Source organism: Rhododendron vialii, chromosome 9a, assembly GCF_030253575.1.
Source record: "Rhododendron vialii isolate Sample 1 chromosome 9a, ASM3025357v1".
NCBI classification, from domain to species: Eukaryota; Viridiplantae; Streptophyta; class Magnoliopsida; order Ericales; family Ericaceae; genus Rhododendron; species Rhododendron vialii.
This window is the reverse complement of record NC_080565.1, coordinates 37,562,046-37,579,733: the sequence shown is the minus strand read 5'-3', so window position 1 is coordinate 37,579,733 and position 17,688 is coordinate 37,562,046. Positions and strand designations below refer to the sequence as shown.

General features: G+C 37.5%; 2 protein-coding genes across 2 annotated transcripts; one reads left to right on the top strand and one right to left on the bottom strand.

Moving 5' to 3' along the window:
* The first annotated feature begins 1,042 nt into the window (after window positions 1-1,042).
* On the top strand, window positions 1,043-6,342 carry LOC131300931 (adenine/guanine permease AZG1-like). The gene is made up of 2 exons (XM_058326989.1): window positions 1,043-1,889; window positions 5,035-6,342. The coding sequence occupies exons 1-2, from the start codon at window positions 1,194-1,196 to the stop codon at window positions 6,103-6,105; spliced, it is 1,767 nt and encodes a 588-aa protein (XP_058182972.1). The 5' UTR covers window positions 1,043-1,193; the 3' UTR covers window positions 6,106-6,342.
* A 6,232-nt stretch (window positions 6,343-12,574) lies between these two features.
* Window positions 12,575-16,275, bottom strand: LOC131300937 (CBL-interacting protein kinase 18-like). The gene is made up of 2 exons (XM_058327000.1): window positions 16,020-16,275; window positions 12,575-14,451 (listed from the first exon to the last, which is right to left on the bottom strand). The coding sequence occupies exon 2, from the start codon at window positions 14,111-14,113 to the stop codon at window positions 12,779-12,781; it is 1,335 nt and encodes a 444-aa protein (XP_058182983.1). The 5' UTR covers window positions 14,114-14,451; window positions 16,020-16,275; the 3' UTR covers window positions 12,575-12,778.
* Between the last annotated feature and the right edge of the window lie 1,413 nt (window positions 16,276-17,688).

Sequence of the window (17,688 nt, the reverse complement as noted above, 5' to 3'; positions counted from 1 at the left end):
GATAGGGAGACTAAAACTCTTGACTTTCTAGTGAGATGCAAGAGTTATAATCAACAGAACAAGCCCGGTTAAAACCCACATTCATACATCTACGAAATGCCCAAATTTGATACAAATTTGACTAACACTCCTTGGGGCTAGATTCAATTGAAAAGGTTGCTAAAAAGTCATGAGCATCCCCTCGTCGTCTACTATTCGTTAGTTTTTTCAGTCTTACTGCATTTAATATTGCGTTAAATAACTACTCCCTCCGTTTTATATTAAACGTCCCATACTTTTTTTTTTGACATTTTTCAAATAAAAAAATCAATTATTTCTATGTATAATTTTTCAAATTTGTTCACACCGTATTAAAGATCTCGATTGGTATTTTAACTTAGTGCGAAAAAATTTAAAAAATTATACACAAAAATTGTTAATTTTTTGATTTGAAAAATAACACGATTTTTTATAGTGGCTCTCAATATGAAACGGAATGAGTAGTATAGTAATTTTTCTCCCAACGAAACCGAATTGGTCAATCCGCTTGAGGTGTCTCAATAATAGTCTTTTCCCACATGCTTATTTAAAGAATGATCCTCCAAGCAAGTTAGTTTTCTTTTTAACACGTCACAAACTTGTCGAAAGTCCGTCATCCGAGAAGTTTTTCAGTGCGGGTGGGTATGGGTCACGTGGTGCCGAGCACGATTTCGACCGTCCAAACGTGTTTTGGACGGCCTAGATCTGTTTGGGTAAATTTTTAGTATGAAATTACCAAAACACATCCTCAAGTCTATACAGGTCTGGACCGTCCAAAACACGTTTGGATGACTGAGATGCGTGCTTAGCACCACGTTGTCCGTGCCCACCCGGGCACTGAAAATTTTCTCCCGTCATCCTAATTTTCTATATATATTCCTTGAAAACGGAAAAATAAAAATGGAAAAACCTAATTGGCCTTTTTTTTTTTTATATCAAATATCCCGAACTGTTTGTCTTTTCATAAAGATACTTGCGAAAGAATTCCTATAACTTTTGAAGACACTTATTAGGAGGAAGGATCCATCCACCAATAAAATAGAGTTAATAGTAGAGATAATCCCACAAAATAATCCTAACCTCACTTTCAAATCCCTTCACCTCCTCATTTTCTAAAACACACACTACACAACACAACCGGGAAAAAAACACGTACTCCTAACATCCGGCCTCCTATGGAGATGGAGAACGGCGGGCCGCCGCCGCCGCAGCCTCCCGCCCACCGTTCTCCGCTGACCCGCCTCAACAAGTTCGTGTCCTCGACCCGGGTCGGCAAGCACTTCAAGCTCGTCGAGCGAAAAACCACATTCACGACCGAGCTGCGCGCCGGCACGGCCACCTTCCTGACCATGGCCTACATCCTGGCCGTGAACGCCTCCATCCTGACAGACTCCGGCGGCCCCTGCTCCGTCTCCGACTGCCTTCCCCTCTGCTCCGACCCCACCGTCTCCGCCTCCAACTGCACCGGCCCCACCCTCAGCCTCATCCAGCCCGACTCTACCTGCAAGTTCGACCCGGTCAACCCGGGCTACACTGCCTGCCTGGAGAAGGTCCGGAAAGACCTGATCGTCGCCACCGTGGCGTCGTCGCTAATCGGGTGCTTGATTATGGGCACGTTTGCGAACCTTCCGCTGGCCTTGGCGCCTGGGATGGGGACCAATGCGTATTTTGCGTACACGGTTGTTGGGTTCCATGGTTCGGGGAACGTTTCGTACGAGAGCGCTCTGGCGGCGGTATTCATCGAGGGTTTGATTTTTTTGCTGATTTCCGCCGTTGGGTTACGGGCTAAACTCGCGAAACTCGTTCCGAAACCCGTCAGGATCTCGTCCTCCGCTGGCATCGGACTGTTTCTCGCTTTCATCGGTTTACAGGTACGAAGTAGTAAAAAAAATTCATAATTTTATTGTCCGGGCCAAGTGTCCGGGCCAGCTACGCGCACATAAACTAAGGGCCGTTCGGCTCACATTTGTAGCTTGGCTTAGAACAGTAACGGCTCCAAAAATATTCGTTACTATTCCTTCCGTCCCATAATATTTGTCCGGTCCGCGAAACGAGGACTACAAAATAATGAATTTCTTTCGAGAAAAAATTTAAATTTTTTTCATAAGTTAAAAGAATTCATCGAGATCTAGTAAATTGTTGAATTTTTTTTCAACTTTTCTCACAAAAATAGTATTCTTTTTACATCTCCGTTTTGCGGACCGGACAAATATTATGAGACGGAGGGAGTACTACTTTGTTAGCTTGTTTAGGGTAGTTTTTTTTATTTTTGGTAAGTAGCTTGCTAGAGCAAGTACACCCGCTTAGGAAAAAAATTTAGCTAGAGAACCTAAATAAATTCATTTTAGCTATTCATTTTTCAATAGGAACTGCAGCAACACTAGTTATTTTCCCTTTTTGTCTTTAAACAATTAATTTGTTCCATTGTTTCTTGGAGGAGAGAGAAGAGCATTTACTTGGTTTAGTTTGCTCGAAGAGAGAGAAGAGATGGATGTATGAGAGAGAAAATATTTTTTTATGTTTACATTTGCTACGGTCATTAGGTACTTAGAGCAAGTTTATCAGCATAGCAAAACAAGCTTTTGAAGCCATTTTATCTTATTAAGACACCAAAACTAGTCTACACCAGCTTCGGCAAAGAAGAAGCTAATTTGCCTTTGTGAAAAATGTTAAGTAAATGTACCGAATCACTATTCACAATGCATCTATTAAATTATTGTTTCTTTTCTCTCTCCTTCCTATTACTCCCTCTCTCTATCTCTCTCTCTCTCTCTCCAAAAAAGAATTAGTATTCTAATAAATAATAGGTAAAGTAGAAAGTATTGACGTAATATTGAAAGAGATATGAGTAGGTAAAATAAAAAAGTGCATTATTTATTAGCATTTTTTCATTTCAACTGATAAACTTGCTCTTATAGAGAAGTACCGTAGATAAATGTAGAATAACTACCTTAGTCACTAAACTGCTACACCGTGATTTTTGAGGTTTCATTAGGTAAAATACCTAAAAAATCTTGTATTGCTAAGCTGATGTTGATGCTCTTAGGGTAGTTATTAAGAACTGGAGTGTATATTCCAATTACCAAATTCCATTGAAATCAATCCTTTTTGGGCAAGTAGGTTGTTACATTCATAGCAATGTTTTGACTAATACTATGCAAATCCTTTTTGCTGATTTATCGTTTGGTTATGCAAAAACACTCTTTACGCTTGTGAATTGTGATCATTCAGTGAAAAACTCTTTATATTGGTGATCACCGGATAAGAGGGTGTTCAAAGTAGTAATATGATGAAAATGTAAATAATCTAGTATTACTAGTACCCGTAGAGGGTCGGGATGCTGCCAAGCACCCCCTATCAAGCAGTGCCGAGCGGCATCCGACATTCCATCTCGGCACGGACGGTTCAGATTAAATATGAGCGTATACAGATCTAAACAGTCTATTGTTCGGTCAAAATTCAAGTCGTCAATTGCCAAAATGAACGGCCGGATCAGTCGCTCGGTACTTGCTTGGCAAGAGGGGTGCTTGACAGCATCCCCATTCCGCATAGAGGAGGGCGTTCATGTGAATACCCTATGAATAAGATGAACGTAAAACTTATTAAACTACATAGATTTTGGCGACCAAGATGACTCGTTAAATGACTCGTGGGTAGACCCACACATATATTACTCCTTAACTATTAATTCTTCCGTCCTAAATTCTTGATCATTTTTTCTTTTTTGGAAGTCTCAAAAAATTAGATATATCTCTTCATTTATAATATTTTTATATCAAATATAGATCTTGTTTGATAGATATCAATGAACTTTTTTAAATTAAGTTTTTAAAATCACCTAAAAGATTATATATTGTAAGATATAATCAATTGAAAAAATGACACACACTCCCAAAAAGTTGGAATGAGCAATAATCATAAAATAAATAAACAAAAAGTTGGAATGAGCAAATTTGTTTCATCACCACTTGTTTTGATTGCCAAATTAAGTAACGAAAGTACTGCGGAATGAGCAGACAAACAACGATATCAAACGAGGTCTCGAGGTTACTTTACTGTTGTTTATTCAATAGCCAAAAAACAATGAATTAACCTAGTAGTAGTATTCAAATTAAGGACCAAGTTTACCCTGTTTGGTTTGAGTTTTTAATGAGATTTTTTGAATAATAAATGGAGAGAGACAGAAAAATAAGAGTAATAATTGAAAAGAATGCTTATTGGGAATATCGCGCAGAGGGATGAGTAAAGTCTAGAGATATAAAGCGAAGTCTGACTGTGTTCGCTTTAGATTTCTAAGACGTTTAAGCTCCCAGTAAAATTCAAATTATCCTCATGTTATTCCTGCTTAGAGCATCTCCAATCCAACACCTTCCAAATCTCTATTTGAGAAGATCAAATTAATCTATTTGATTTGAAAAGTAGATTTAGAGAATTGTACTATTTATCTCAACTCCAACCCAACACTCTATTTCTCAACTCCAACACATATTTGGAGGAGATCCTCTATTTTTTCCTTCATCTTCTATATTTAGAGGATCAAAGTTTATCCTCCCAAATGGAGGAGAGTTTTAGAGGATAGGTTGGAGAATGTTTTTCCTCCAAAATGAAGAAATGGAGTATGGGTTGGAGATGCTCTTAGAGTTGATGAAGACATTCGTGGCTACATTTATTTGATAAGATAAGAGATAAGATATTATTGTAGTATATAAATTCCAAATCACAACTTTCCTTAATGCTATTGCTTTAGTCACCCACGTCGATCGGATCAATTTTTCTCTTTTCCTAGTTCTTTTATTTTTACATTCTCTACAAAATGGATAATTTGAATCGTAACATTGAATGAAGATCATGATCCAAGTGCAAAAACATTGCATGTAAACACCGATACACCAAAAAATCGATACAGAGAACTCGAGACATGAGGTTCGGTTTGGTTTGATTTGGTTTGGTTAGCGTTTGTGCGCGCTCGTGTGATGCTATTTTAGAACTTCTTCTGAATTTTTCCTCTTTTGACAGGGCAACCAAGGACTAGGCCTAATCGGCTACAGCTCCTCAACCTTAGTCACCCTTGGCGGTTGCCCAACCTCCTCAGCCGCCGCCGTAGCCCCTGTCTACACCGCAGCCAATGGGACTGTCACCCTCCTCCCCGGCGGCACAGTCTCCGGCAACATCCTCTGCCTCCACAACCGCATGGAAAGCCCCACCCTCTGGCTCGCCCTCGTCGGCTTCGTAATCATCGCCTACTGCCTGATCAAAAACATCAAGGGCGCCATGATATACGGCATCGTCTTCGTCACCGCCATCTCCTGGTTCCGCCACACAAAGGTCACCGTCTTCCCCGACACGGCTGCTGGCGACTCCGCTTATGATTACTTCAAACACGTGGCCGACATCCACGTCATCAAACAAACGGCTGGTGCATTAAGTTTTAAAAACATTAGCAAAGGGTATTTTTGGGAAGCTTTAATTACATTTCTATACGTCGATATTTTAGATACAACAGGTACTCTATACTCGATGGCTAAATTTGCTGGATTTGCGGACGAAAACGGCGATTTCGAAGGGCAGTATTTTGCCTTCATGTCTGATGCGTCAGCAATCGTGGTGGGGTCCCTATTGGGGACCTCCCCGGTGACTGCGTTCATAGAGTCGTCAACGGGGATAAGGGAAGGGGGGCGGACGGGGCTGACGGCGTTGACAGTGGCGGGGTACTTTTTCCTTGCGTTCTTTTTCACGCCGTTGCTGGCGTCTATACCAGCGTGGGCGGTTGGGCCGCCGTTGATATTGGTTGGGGTGTTGATGATGAAATCGGTGGTGGAGATCGATTGGGAGGACATGAGGCAGGCGATACCGGCGTTTGTGACGTTGATTTTGATGCCGTTGACTTACTCGATTGCGTATGGTTTGATTGGTGGGATTGGGACTTATGTTGTTTTGCATCTGTGGGATTGGGGGGAGGGGGGTTTGAGGAGATTTGGGATAGTTAAGGGGGTGGAAAGTAATAATGATGGAGCCCATAATGGGGTAAATGGGGTAAATAGCGAAAGTGTTGGGAATAGAAGTGTTAATAAATCTCTTGAGGTTTAATAAGCTGGTGGATGGCTTTTAAACTTCTCAGAATCTTTCTTTTATTTCAGGAGAAAGCTATGGTACACAGGGTATACCGTATGTTTAAATTACGACAATTTGTGATTTTTATTATGCCCATTTTTGATTTTCTAATGTATATTTATAGTGCTAGTTACGACTTGTATTTTAAAATTTACCTGTTCAACAGGTCATTAGCAGGTTATTCATAATTAAAAAAATATTGTTATTATGTAACTATAATTATTCGTACCAAAATTCATAATACTTGTATCCCAACCAAATATATGCGTACGATATTAAAAATTAAATAATGCTACCCATAAATTGGCATTATCTTACCACAATGAGTCATACCAAAAATTCTTTGACTCGTATGATATTCCGTAACAAAATCAAAAATTGTCGTACCAGAATCAACAATTGTTATACCCAATCCAAAAATATTTGTAAAATACCACAAATTTTATAAAATAACCACAATTGTTATAACAACACCTAAAACTGTCATTTTCTTACTACAACGGGTCGTATCAAAAGAAAACATACGTAAACCCCACAAATTATGTAACAAATCACAATTGTTATGACAATACTATAAATTGATGTTTTTTTTTTTATCACAATGTGTCATACCAAAGGAAATTGATTAAAATATTCCATAATAAGACATGTCTAAAATACCACAAATTCAGTAATATAACTAAATTTGTTATGACAACACTATAAATTAACGTTTTCATACCCACAACGTGTCGTATAAAAAAAATTCAATTAGCTTGTTCAGTTAACAATAGTTATAATCATCAAAATATCATACCATAATTAAATAATATAACCACAATTATTATAATAAAATCATAAAGTGGTGTTACCTTACCACAACCTGTCGTATATATATTTTTTGTGATGATATATTCCATAACAAAATAAAAATATGTTGTAAAAAATCCACAATAGTTATACCGAAGCAAAATATATACGTAAATTAAATACCAAATATTGAATAAAATAATCACAAATATTATATCAATACCATAGATTGTTGTTACCATAGACAATGTGTTGTACGAAACTTAACCTAATTTTTTTCAATTCCCACCACATAATTTTTTCAAATTTTGAAAATTTCCACCATATTATCTTAATTTTCAATTCCCTCCACACTATTTTTTCAAATTTTAATTTTTCCTACACAATACCTCAATAATTTAAACTAAAAATGAAGTTCTCGCACAAAATTTTCATCCAAGAAATTCACCAAAAAATAAGTACTATATCCAAATTTTCAAATACAACTACAATTTTCTCTCAAAATATTAGTCTAAATCAGATTCTTTCTCTACAAAATTTAATTCAAAAAATCAAAATTCCTTCGTGGAAAAATGAGATGTCACTAAAAAAAATAATTATCCAACTGTCTCAAATTTCGACACTAAAATGGAGTACAAAAAAATATGTGTGAATATCAAAAAATAGAATGTGAAAATTACTCCCCTTTTTGTAATTGGTGAAATTAATTATATTACTACCCAATCTTAACAATATTCAGGGCGGTGCACTTAACAATTGGCACTATATGTTTGACACGTGGATCGGTGCCAAACCTTCACTCTATGCATACCAATCCAAATTTAATGGTGGTCCCTAAAACTAGGTCGTGAAAGTACAATCTAAATAATTTTGTAAATTTATTGTCATTGTACTTTCTTTCAAAAAAATTTATTATAGTCAACATATTGATTTACACCAATATGACATAGGCTATAATGTGATCTACAAGTGCAAGCCCAGCACTACGACAGAGGCATTTGAGGCCACTGTCTTCTCAAATTTCAATTGGGAAATAGGGTCCCAACGAACAAGAAAGTATTATATAATTAATAGCTTTTAGTATTACAAATTCTCAATTGTGTACCATAGTGATAAGGTGTTGGAGTTTGGACATTTATCTAAAATATCTGGGGTTCAAGTCTTGCACCCTTCATTCCTATTTTTTTAAAAAGAATGTTGTTATTTTTTAGGATAAATTACATAGTTAGTCATTGAAGTTTCAACGGATTTAATTATCATTATTGTATCATGGTTGCATAACTACCTTACATTCAACTACAACAGAGGACTAGGTTTCATATCAAATATAAATTGAATGTACAATCTAAATGTCGTTAGTGAATGTATTTTTAGAATGATCGATTAGGGCTGTTAGGATGTCAAATTATACAATATTTAATTTGTGATATTTTAGACATGTATCTTACTTGAGTATAATAATTATTGATTGTGTTACGACATATTTTGATCTTGTATCTAGTATTTTTTGATCGATTTCTTTTGGTACGACACATTGTGGAAAGAAAGTGCCAATTTTTTATGTTGTCATAACAATTATGGTTATGTTATATAATTTGTAGTATTTTACATATGAGGGAGAGAGAGAGAAAGTCAAGGAGAGGAGAACAACTTGTTACCTGCTAAGTCCTTTTTTTATTTTATTAATTGATTTAATAAATAAGTGGTTCGGATTATTCCCTTTGAAATCCAAAGGTTTAAAATCATGGTGTGTACGGTACGCTCCTTAATAAGGGGTATGTACCATAGAACTACCCTTTGTTTTATATTTGTTTTCATTCATTTTTTGGGCTTCCAAAATTTACATTTAGAGAGAGAGAGAGACTCTATATATTCTTAAAGCTACAGTGTAAATAGACTGCCTTTTTTATTTGTTGCTAAGAGTTCGTACACATTTTTTTCTTATGTATTTTGACACTTTGTTCATTTTGATTTTAGCTCGGTTAAGATTCAAGCCGTCGATTATCGTCGGTTAAGATCCGAGCCGTCACTCTACATGGCATGGCCATGTTTCTAATATCCATATATTTGCGGCTTCTTGGGTTATACTTACAGCCCCTCATTGTTAACAATGTCAGGCGAAGGATAATCTCATTAAAAATTACTGTATTTCTACCGATCTTCTAGTCCATTTTCTGGAGGAGGATTATATTTCCAAATTTTCACGTCTTAAACTCACTTATGATACCACTGAAAATGCACTGAAACATGAGTATGCGAAGTCTCGACACGAGAATAGATCATTCAGTGCCCTTCGGACACAATCACGTCTCCTTAGCATTTTCGGGAACTGCACCTGTTACTGCCCTAACACGCACACAAGCGGCACGGAGTGGACCCCTGACAAGTCAATTCTATAATAGTCTCATTATTGGAGTATCACGGTCCTATCCCAATGGCATTATTAAAAGGGTTTTTTTTTTTCGGAACTGGGTGGCATTATTATGGTCCTATCCAATGGGGACACAACATAGAGTAACATGACAGTCTCAGGGGTGTTTCCGGTAATAAAAAATTTGTAAATTTTTATTTGTGGTTGAAAAGTTGTTTGATGTTTTTTATCGTAAATAAGTTGTCAAAAAATGTCAAGTTATTTCCGGTAGTGAATAAGTTGTTGATAGGTTTGTGAGCAAAGTTACTGTAACAAAAACAGTTTTTATTGCCAACTTTTTTGTTAGTGGAAACAAGATGGTAAAATACTGAAACTTTTTTATTAGTGAAAACGAGATGGTAAAATGTATTAAATTTTTAACATTTTTTGTTAATGGAAACGGGCCTCAGTCTACTTATGGCATTTTTTGAGCTCAAAATAGCAATGTTTTCTTATATACTTATATTATCTACATTTTCTAGTTGGTCGAAAAAAAAAAAAGGAACAAGCTCAACCACTGAGCTATTCCTCAACATCTCGCCAGATATTGTTGTTTCAAAAATCCTTAAACTCTCATGATTAGTTATTGAGCTTTTAACTGACCACTTTAACAGGCAATTAACTGGCATGCATAAGTTGTCTTAGCAATTTCTTAATCATAATGGCTTTGTTGAACACAAAATGTAGACTTTGGGGAAAGGAAGAAAGAAAAGGAAATGCAAGTGGAGGAAATGGAAAGAAGTTGAAGCATGGAGCCTACATTTTCATGTCAAGAAACAATGAGTGGTGCACAAAGTTGCGAGGTGTATCTTGGTTGCTTTCACATCACTATAAAGTTTTTTTTTTTTTTCTTCATTTTTTTCCTGTCCTCTTTCAGTTAGTGAAAGGTGATGTGAGATGTAAGTACAAATAGTTTCCCAATTCTCTCTCCCTCTCTCTCTCTCTCTTGATTGGTGGTTTCTGGTATCAAAAGATCCAAAGCAACAATGCTACGACCACCTGCAATGCGTGTGAGGCCTACCCTCTTTGTTAGTGTGTGTAAGTGTTTGTGTGTGGTTATAAAATTATTGGATCCAAAGACACAACTACATGGGGAGGTTCTTTCCACGAAGTGACTTTTATGTGAAAAAAGATACAATAGTAAGAAGAAAACAAGTCACCGAAAGAAATTGTGACTTTTTTGGTAATGGAGGAACAACCTTATAGCCAGACCACTAAATAGACATAACTGCACAACCCAAACCTCCGGGGAGCAAGCGGCCACACCAGTCATAGCCCCCTTCTCAGAGTTTGCTCCAAAAACCGGTTTTCGGACCTTCAAACCAAACGCAGTAGAGTTTCATCCATCCAATGGCCTAGTAGGTTAAAGTTAGATTCGATGCACATCATGAAAAATGTTCATCAACATAAAAAGAGAATTTTATTTGATTGACTGAAACAGAGTCATCAACTGGAAAACTGAGCATGAGGGTACAAGTTAGCAGTTTGGTTATTGTCAAATCATTTGAAGAGCTGCGGAAACATATGCTGGGATAGTATGCCCTGTGCCCCAGTGGGGGAATGATTCTAACGGTTTGTACACCGTGTAAGTTGCGAATGTTGCCAAAACCACAGGAAAAACCATTATACCAGGCACACACCAAGGGCCAGGATAGAACGGTACGAGATTCACAGCACTGTTGATAAAGCCTACATGTGTGGTTTTGCTCGATAATAGCATCGACAGGCAAAACTTCATATAAAAGCCCATAGTCTATCCCGTGGTTTGTTCTATATAATCCAAACCCATATCAAAACGAAGGCATCGAATTTTTGTTCAATATAATCCAAACCCATATCAAAACGAAGGCATCGAGTCTTACCTCCACCGCATCTTAACAAAAACATGAATATATAAAACCCCATCTCGGGGTAGAATCTCTCTCGCTCTTTCTATCTCGTTCTATCCTTTATCAATATGACCACAGAATGGAGAATGAGACTTGAAGGGGGACAAGAGTTCTACTCATTGTTATCAATGCGGCCCACAAGGTGTCAATTCAGTGGCCTCACAACTAAAACTATGATTTGAGCATTTGTGTTCCATGCCTTTTGCTCTATTGATTCCTCCAATGGACACAATAAAATGACTTCTGATAAGGACCCCAGGTTACCCCCAAGGAAGAATTTCAAAAAGTCCATGGTCTACCAATTTCACTGTCCTGCAAATAGAATGCTAACGAATTTACTTGATTCTTGTAGTGGTGAAGACATTCTAACTTTAGGGTTTAAGCTTTAAACCCCACTTCTTAACAGTAGTAGTTTTTGCCCGGGGAAGATGAAGCCAAATTGGGGTACCATATGGTTTGAATTTTGATTTCGAACTCCAATCAACGGAAGAGAGCTATAGAAGGAAAAAGCACAAGGAACTGAATTAAGGAAATATTTTGCAGGAGTTCTATTTTTGAGAGGTCTAGCCAACTGGAGTTGAATATCAGTACTTGTTGAATATAAGGGATTGAATATGTACAGTTGGCAATTGATACCAACAGTGATGGAAATGAGAGTTGCTGTTCCAACTCTGAAACGAGCGCAACGAGATGGATCCTTATTAGAAGGAGAAATGTTTGGTCAGAGAGTCACTTACAGAGGTCGTAACATCATAGAAGAGATCCCTTGCACCAGAAGAGACTGAGTGAGAAAAGGTCAAAGGTCCCAAACACATTTGATACATCCACAAAACCAAAGTTTCAACAGATTTAGTTTATGGGTGCCAACCGTGCCATGAAATCCCCCTCAAAACAATTTTTTTTTCATGAAGACTTCCGTAAGGCAAAACAAACTTCACCACAACTGTCTTCAATTTGATATTAACAGACACAGAAGTTAACAAATAACATGCGAAATGGGCAAATGGGTCATTCCCACATGACTGAATGTCAACTGTTTCATTATATACCAATATGATACCCTTAAGCGCATGCTAAATATGAAAATTCCATCCCTCCACACCAACTGAACAACAGTTTCATTACCATTATAGACAAACTTTAGATTGTCACCTTCATACCTACAGTCATTTGCAAGTCATTTGACCTCTCACAGTCTAACAAATTTCCAGTTCCACTTTCTCCAGGAGTAATATGTAACATCTATCATGTTTTTATCGTTCTTCTTGTCACGTTTTTGGCCATGATAAGGCTCTGTTTGATGCATCATGCATTTAATAGAGGTAAAATATTAGTTTCCCCAGAACAACCAAAGACAAACAGAAATGTCGATAACATTGATAATCATCTATACACAACATTAGGGCATCTTGCAAATGTGTAAATCGAGAATACAGAGTTCAGTTGGAAGGACAGAGGAAAAGAACAAACTCCTCCAAAAAATCACAAAACCACAATAACGAAGATTACGAAACCACTTACAGGCTGTGTATGATGAGGACGGCTGCACCTGCAGTTGTACCTATTGTTGTTGTTCCCCTTGCCAAGCCCAAACAATCTCTTTAAGAGCCGGTCGTATATCCCATTTCAATGTCTTCTGATACTCCAATGTATCACCCTTGGACTTTTTCAACTCGACCAAATGGAAAGATGGAGTGATTTCAAATATTTCGATATCAAGGGAGAATGCCCCCCTTACACCTTCATTTGATCGCTCAAATTTTAACAAGCCCCCATCCTTCCTCAAAACTTTCAAATTCAGATGCATGGCAATCTCTTCCAATCTGGATATGATATCCGCGGTAGGCTTTGCAGATGTGAATTGTACTTCTTCCTTCTGGTCATTTTCCACAAACAAACCAGATAAATCGAACCCTGTCGAAAGTGAGATTATATCAAAAGCATTCAAATTTACTGGCTTGGGTGATTCTACTTTTGCCTCAGCAGCAGCAGCAGCACTACTATCCCCGTGAGCGGTCAAACTGGCATTAGAATTCAAGGGAACTGCTTCCTTTCGTTCCACTTCAGCGCTTACGGATTTAGTGTTGAACCCTTTCTTAAACCAAGGATTTTCCATGATTTTGGCAATGGAAATCCTACTGCATGGGTTAGGGTCAAGGATTCTACTCAGAAGCCTACGCACTTCCGGTGGAAACCAGTTAGGGCATTTGTAGTCCCCCTTGCTTATCTTCCGATACATCTCCATAAGGTTTGAGTCATGAAACGGAAGATGACCGGCTAAAAGAACAAACAATATTACCCCACAAGACCAGATGTCAGCTTTAACTCCGTCGTATCCTTTTCTACTGATCACCTCAGGAGCAACATAGGCAGGGGTCCCACAAGTGGTGTGGAGTAATCCATCTTGACGCTTAGACTCAGAAAGGGCACTTAGGCCAAAATCAGACACCTTTAGAACCCCGTTCTCGTCAATCAGCAGGTTCTCTGGTTTCAAATCGCGGTGATAAACTCCCCTGCTGTGACAGAAATTGACGGCACAGATCAACTGTTGAAAATACTTCCTCGCAAGATCTTCCTTGAGCCTTCCTTTGGCCACCTTATGAAAAAGCTCTCCACCTTTGGCATATTCCATGATAAAGTATATCTTTGTTTTGGTGGCCATGACCTCATATAGCTGCACTACATTCGGGTGTTTTACCATACCCATGCCAGATATTTCTCGCTTGGTCTGTTCAATTAACCCAACCTTCGAAACCTTCTCTTTGTCAATTACTTTTATGGCCACACTCTGGCCAGATTTAAGGTTTCTCCCATAGTAGACCTTAGCAAAGTTTCCTTGGCCTAATAATCTACCGAAATCATACCTTTTCATCAATACATTCCCTTCTTTTACCATTTCAAAACAGAAAAAAACTTATAGACCGGAAATTTATATTCTCCGGCTACTATGATATATACTATTTCCAGGGCAGGAGTCTTTAATTGAAGACCTCAACCGTCTTCAACAAGATCATGCTCCAACTTGACAGGGCGTTTGTAACGGGTGGCTTCATTGCACATTTGGTTATGGAGCTTGAATGTGGTATAAGTTGTGGATCCGAATTCATTGGGAACAAACGCAGTCAGGCCAAATAGACACACTATCTCGTAGTTTTCAGAGATGGAGTTATCAACATTCAAGCCCATCTTTCCACATTCCCAGGTGTTAGGCTTTCAATGTTATTGAAGAGAACTCTGAAAGTGACAGAAAGAAATGTCAAAATTTTCTGTGCAACTGAGAAACTCAACATGAAAAGTATAGAATCTAGGAAGTACACACAACTCTAACCAAATACAAGAATCGACACTTCGGCTTGAAAAAGTGATAAATGTTACAGCATGTTCAAGAAAATAGCACAAAATAAACAGGATGCTCCGTACCATGTCAATTGCATATCCAAATACTGGCAGGTAATGTAGCATTCAGTAAAGAAAATATAAACCTTGAAATACACTTCTAGTCGATAAACCTAAATTAAAATTTTAAAGCATGCAAAGAGTGCAAAATGCAGTCCCTTTTGAAGTGTAGATTATACAAACCAATGCAAGTTCAGAAAAAACAAGTGCATCAACTCTTCAGAAACAAAATGACAAAAAATGCACAGACAAACAAGAAAAGATACTCAAGGACTAAAGCAGAATTGTTCTCGGTCATCTGTATTTGCTTCTTACAATTAAAAGCAGAATTTTGATTAGTCATCTGGACATGTAGAGATAAGGCCCAGATGCGAAGTATCAAATGCTATGACAAACCCCGTTTCTAGACAACAGGACACGCCTGTATAACATATTTTTCCAACAATGAATCAAATTTCAAATCTAATTCCATTATCTACGCAGTTCATACGCACATCTTTCTCTTTAACTAGGTGTATGATGATTATCATGAAACCAGGTCCAGTATCTGTCTATTTTTTTTATCTATCAAGCTTATTCATCGTGAAAAAAATCAAGCTAGGTCCAATGTGGTTAAAAAGAATGTGAATTGATTATTGTCCCAACACAACAGGCACATGATTATCAATTCTAGTTCTAGTGGGATCCAAATGACACATGATCTACTCGGTAAGAGAGCAAACAAAGAGGTGATCATACTCCCTCTGTCCCAAAAAAGATTGCCTTGTCCGCAAAATCTTTGAAAATTCAAACTTCATTCCAAAGATTGAAAGAACTCATTGTCCTCTAGTATTTTTATATTCCCGTATTTGAGGACCGGACAATATTTTCAGGACGGAGGTAGTAATTGACTACTTGTTTTCAGATCAAGAGGAGAATAACCAGATTCACCCATCTTTAAAAAGCTGGAAAAAAAATTGCAACTTTTGATCAATTTCCCGTTCATTGGACAAAAATAAAAATTCAATTGAATACCCAAGCGATAAAACTTGCAAAATTTCATAACGAGCAGTTAAATCTGCACACCCAAAACGATCAGACGAAGCAAAAGCAAAGAAAATTCAAAAAAAAAAAACCCAAATTGGAAATAGTAAAAGATCCCATTTGACAGATTGGGTGAATGTATCATCATCGACGAACCCAAATCGAATAACTCAATCCTTATATAAGTTACATACACACATACCCACGAATCTGTTGGCAACATCTACAGAAAAAACAGCACAAAAAAAAAAACCCCAGAATGTGTTGGTGATATCTACAGAAAATAAAAGAAAAAAAACAGCCAAAAAGCAAAAAAAAAAAAACCCACGGATGTGTTGGTAATATCTACAGGAAAAAAAAATGAAATGCATTTAAAGATTCACCTGGAACGAGAGGAGCTTCCGGACAGATCCCAAGATATGTGGAGAGAGAGAAAGAGAGAGAGGAATGAAAACGGAGAAAACGAGACGAAGAAGAGGCGTATTGGTTTTTTTTTTAATGTCTCTCCGTATATATACGAGACGAGCGAAGCAGGAAGGTGGTTAGTGGAAGGAGGAACCCAATAATGATTGTGGTAAATAAATCGATAGCCACCATTAGGTGAGCTGTGAAAGTATATGCTTCAAGATTCTGAGTTTATTCCTAAGGATTGGCTCCTTGTCTTTAGGGTTGTTTTATTCCATACATTAATTAGGACATCATTGAAAATGGTTAAAGAAGCAGGGCGATATGGTCGGGGTGTTTAAAAAATATGCTAAAATTTTGTAATTTTCTATATATAATTCGTGTTTTTTGTTAATGTTGTCTGCACTGACACTATTTGAAGATTATCTGAAATATGTGAGTAAGCACATAAGTAATATAAACCAAACCACACCAAAAATAGTCTAAAGTCCCAATTAATATAGTTCACAAAATAAACCAGATCCTATAAATTTTCAATTGAAATTTACATCTTTACTTTACATAGAGGTCCCTGTAAAAAAAAAAAAAATCTATATATTTTTGTTACTGCTTAACCGCCCTTGCAAAAAAGCACAAGTTAGGTTTAAACTCCCATCATCCTCGTGTGTGCAAGGTTTAAGTCAAATTCAAGATTGGTGAAAACTCTTGACTAGTTATGACCCGAGTGGTATACTTGTGATTAATGTTATTTAATGATTATTTAGTGATATCAATGAGTTGAATTGTTATGGAGTTAATATTATATTGTTGATTTCGGAGGTCAAAGAAGTCCCCCCATTGAGAGTGGCACCCAGCTGTTTTAGAGGCTAGAAGGTATTGATCGCAATTGTTGTTGAGATATTTACTCATTACGTTTCTATATTATATATGTTGGGGTGTAAGGATTGGACCATAGAAAGAGGGTGAGGTTTTTCATGAATTTGTTTACGTTTTGATTAAAATACAAATTCAGAGTTTTGATTAGTATAAATGTGGAATCAGAGTGGTGCTTGGTTATGAAAGTGGTCTCTTTGATCATGCCCCAAGTGATGGTTCCTGGAAACCAACCTCAACGGCCAAAGAAATAGACCTTTCTTGTTAGATCTATCTATCGAATGAAAGTGGAGAGTGCAAAGTGCAATGTATTTTAACCACAATTTGATTTAGTAGTATGTGGTGAGGCTTCTAAGCGAAAACAGGTGCACCTTAACCACTTATTTTTGAAATAATGGGACCACAAAAGATGAAAATATCAAAATCAAGTAGTAATCATTAATTGAACGTTATTTAAATGTCTTTATTGGGAGGTGGGTTGGGGGATCCCGTGGGCTATTTAAATGTCTTTATTGGGAGGTGGGTTGGGGGATCCCATGGGCGCAATGCCGATGGAATATTGTGCATGAAAGGAGTTCTTACATAGTGGTCATAGGGCAATGCAAAGTGGTGTCCAGACACTGCTTAATGCTGCACATTTTTTTTGGAGTTCATATATTTATTGATGAGCCACTTTTTGGTGTTGAGAGGCGTGACGCATCATCACGTGGCGGTGTCCCAAAACCACCTAATAAAGTATACAAACAAAGGCATTAGACCTCCCCATATGGAAGC

Bases quoted from the DNA above. Each gene is read 5' to 3' on its own strand.
- LOC131300931 (XM_058326989.1), top strand. From the start codon at position 1,194: ATGGAGATGGAGAACGGCGGGCCGCCGCCGCCGCAGCCTCCCGCCCAC. The intron at 1,890-5,034 runs GTACGAAGTAGT...CTCTTTTGACAG, and splicing joins TCGCTTTCATCGGTTTACAG to GGCAACCAAGGACTAGGCCT.
- LOC131300937 (XM_058327000.1), bottom strand. From the start codon at position 14,113: ATGGTAAAAGAAGGGAATGTATTGATGAAAAGGTATGATTTCGGTAGA.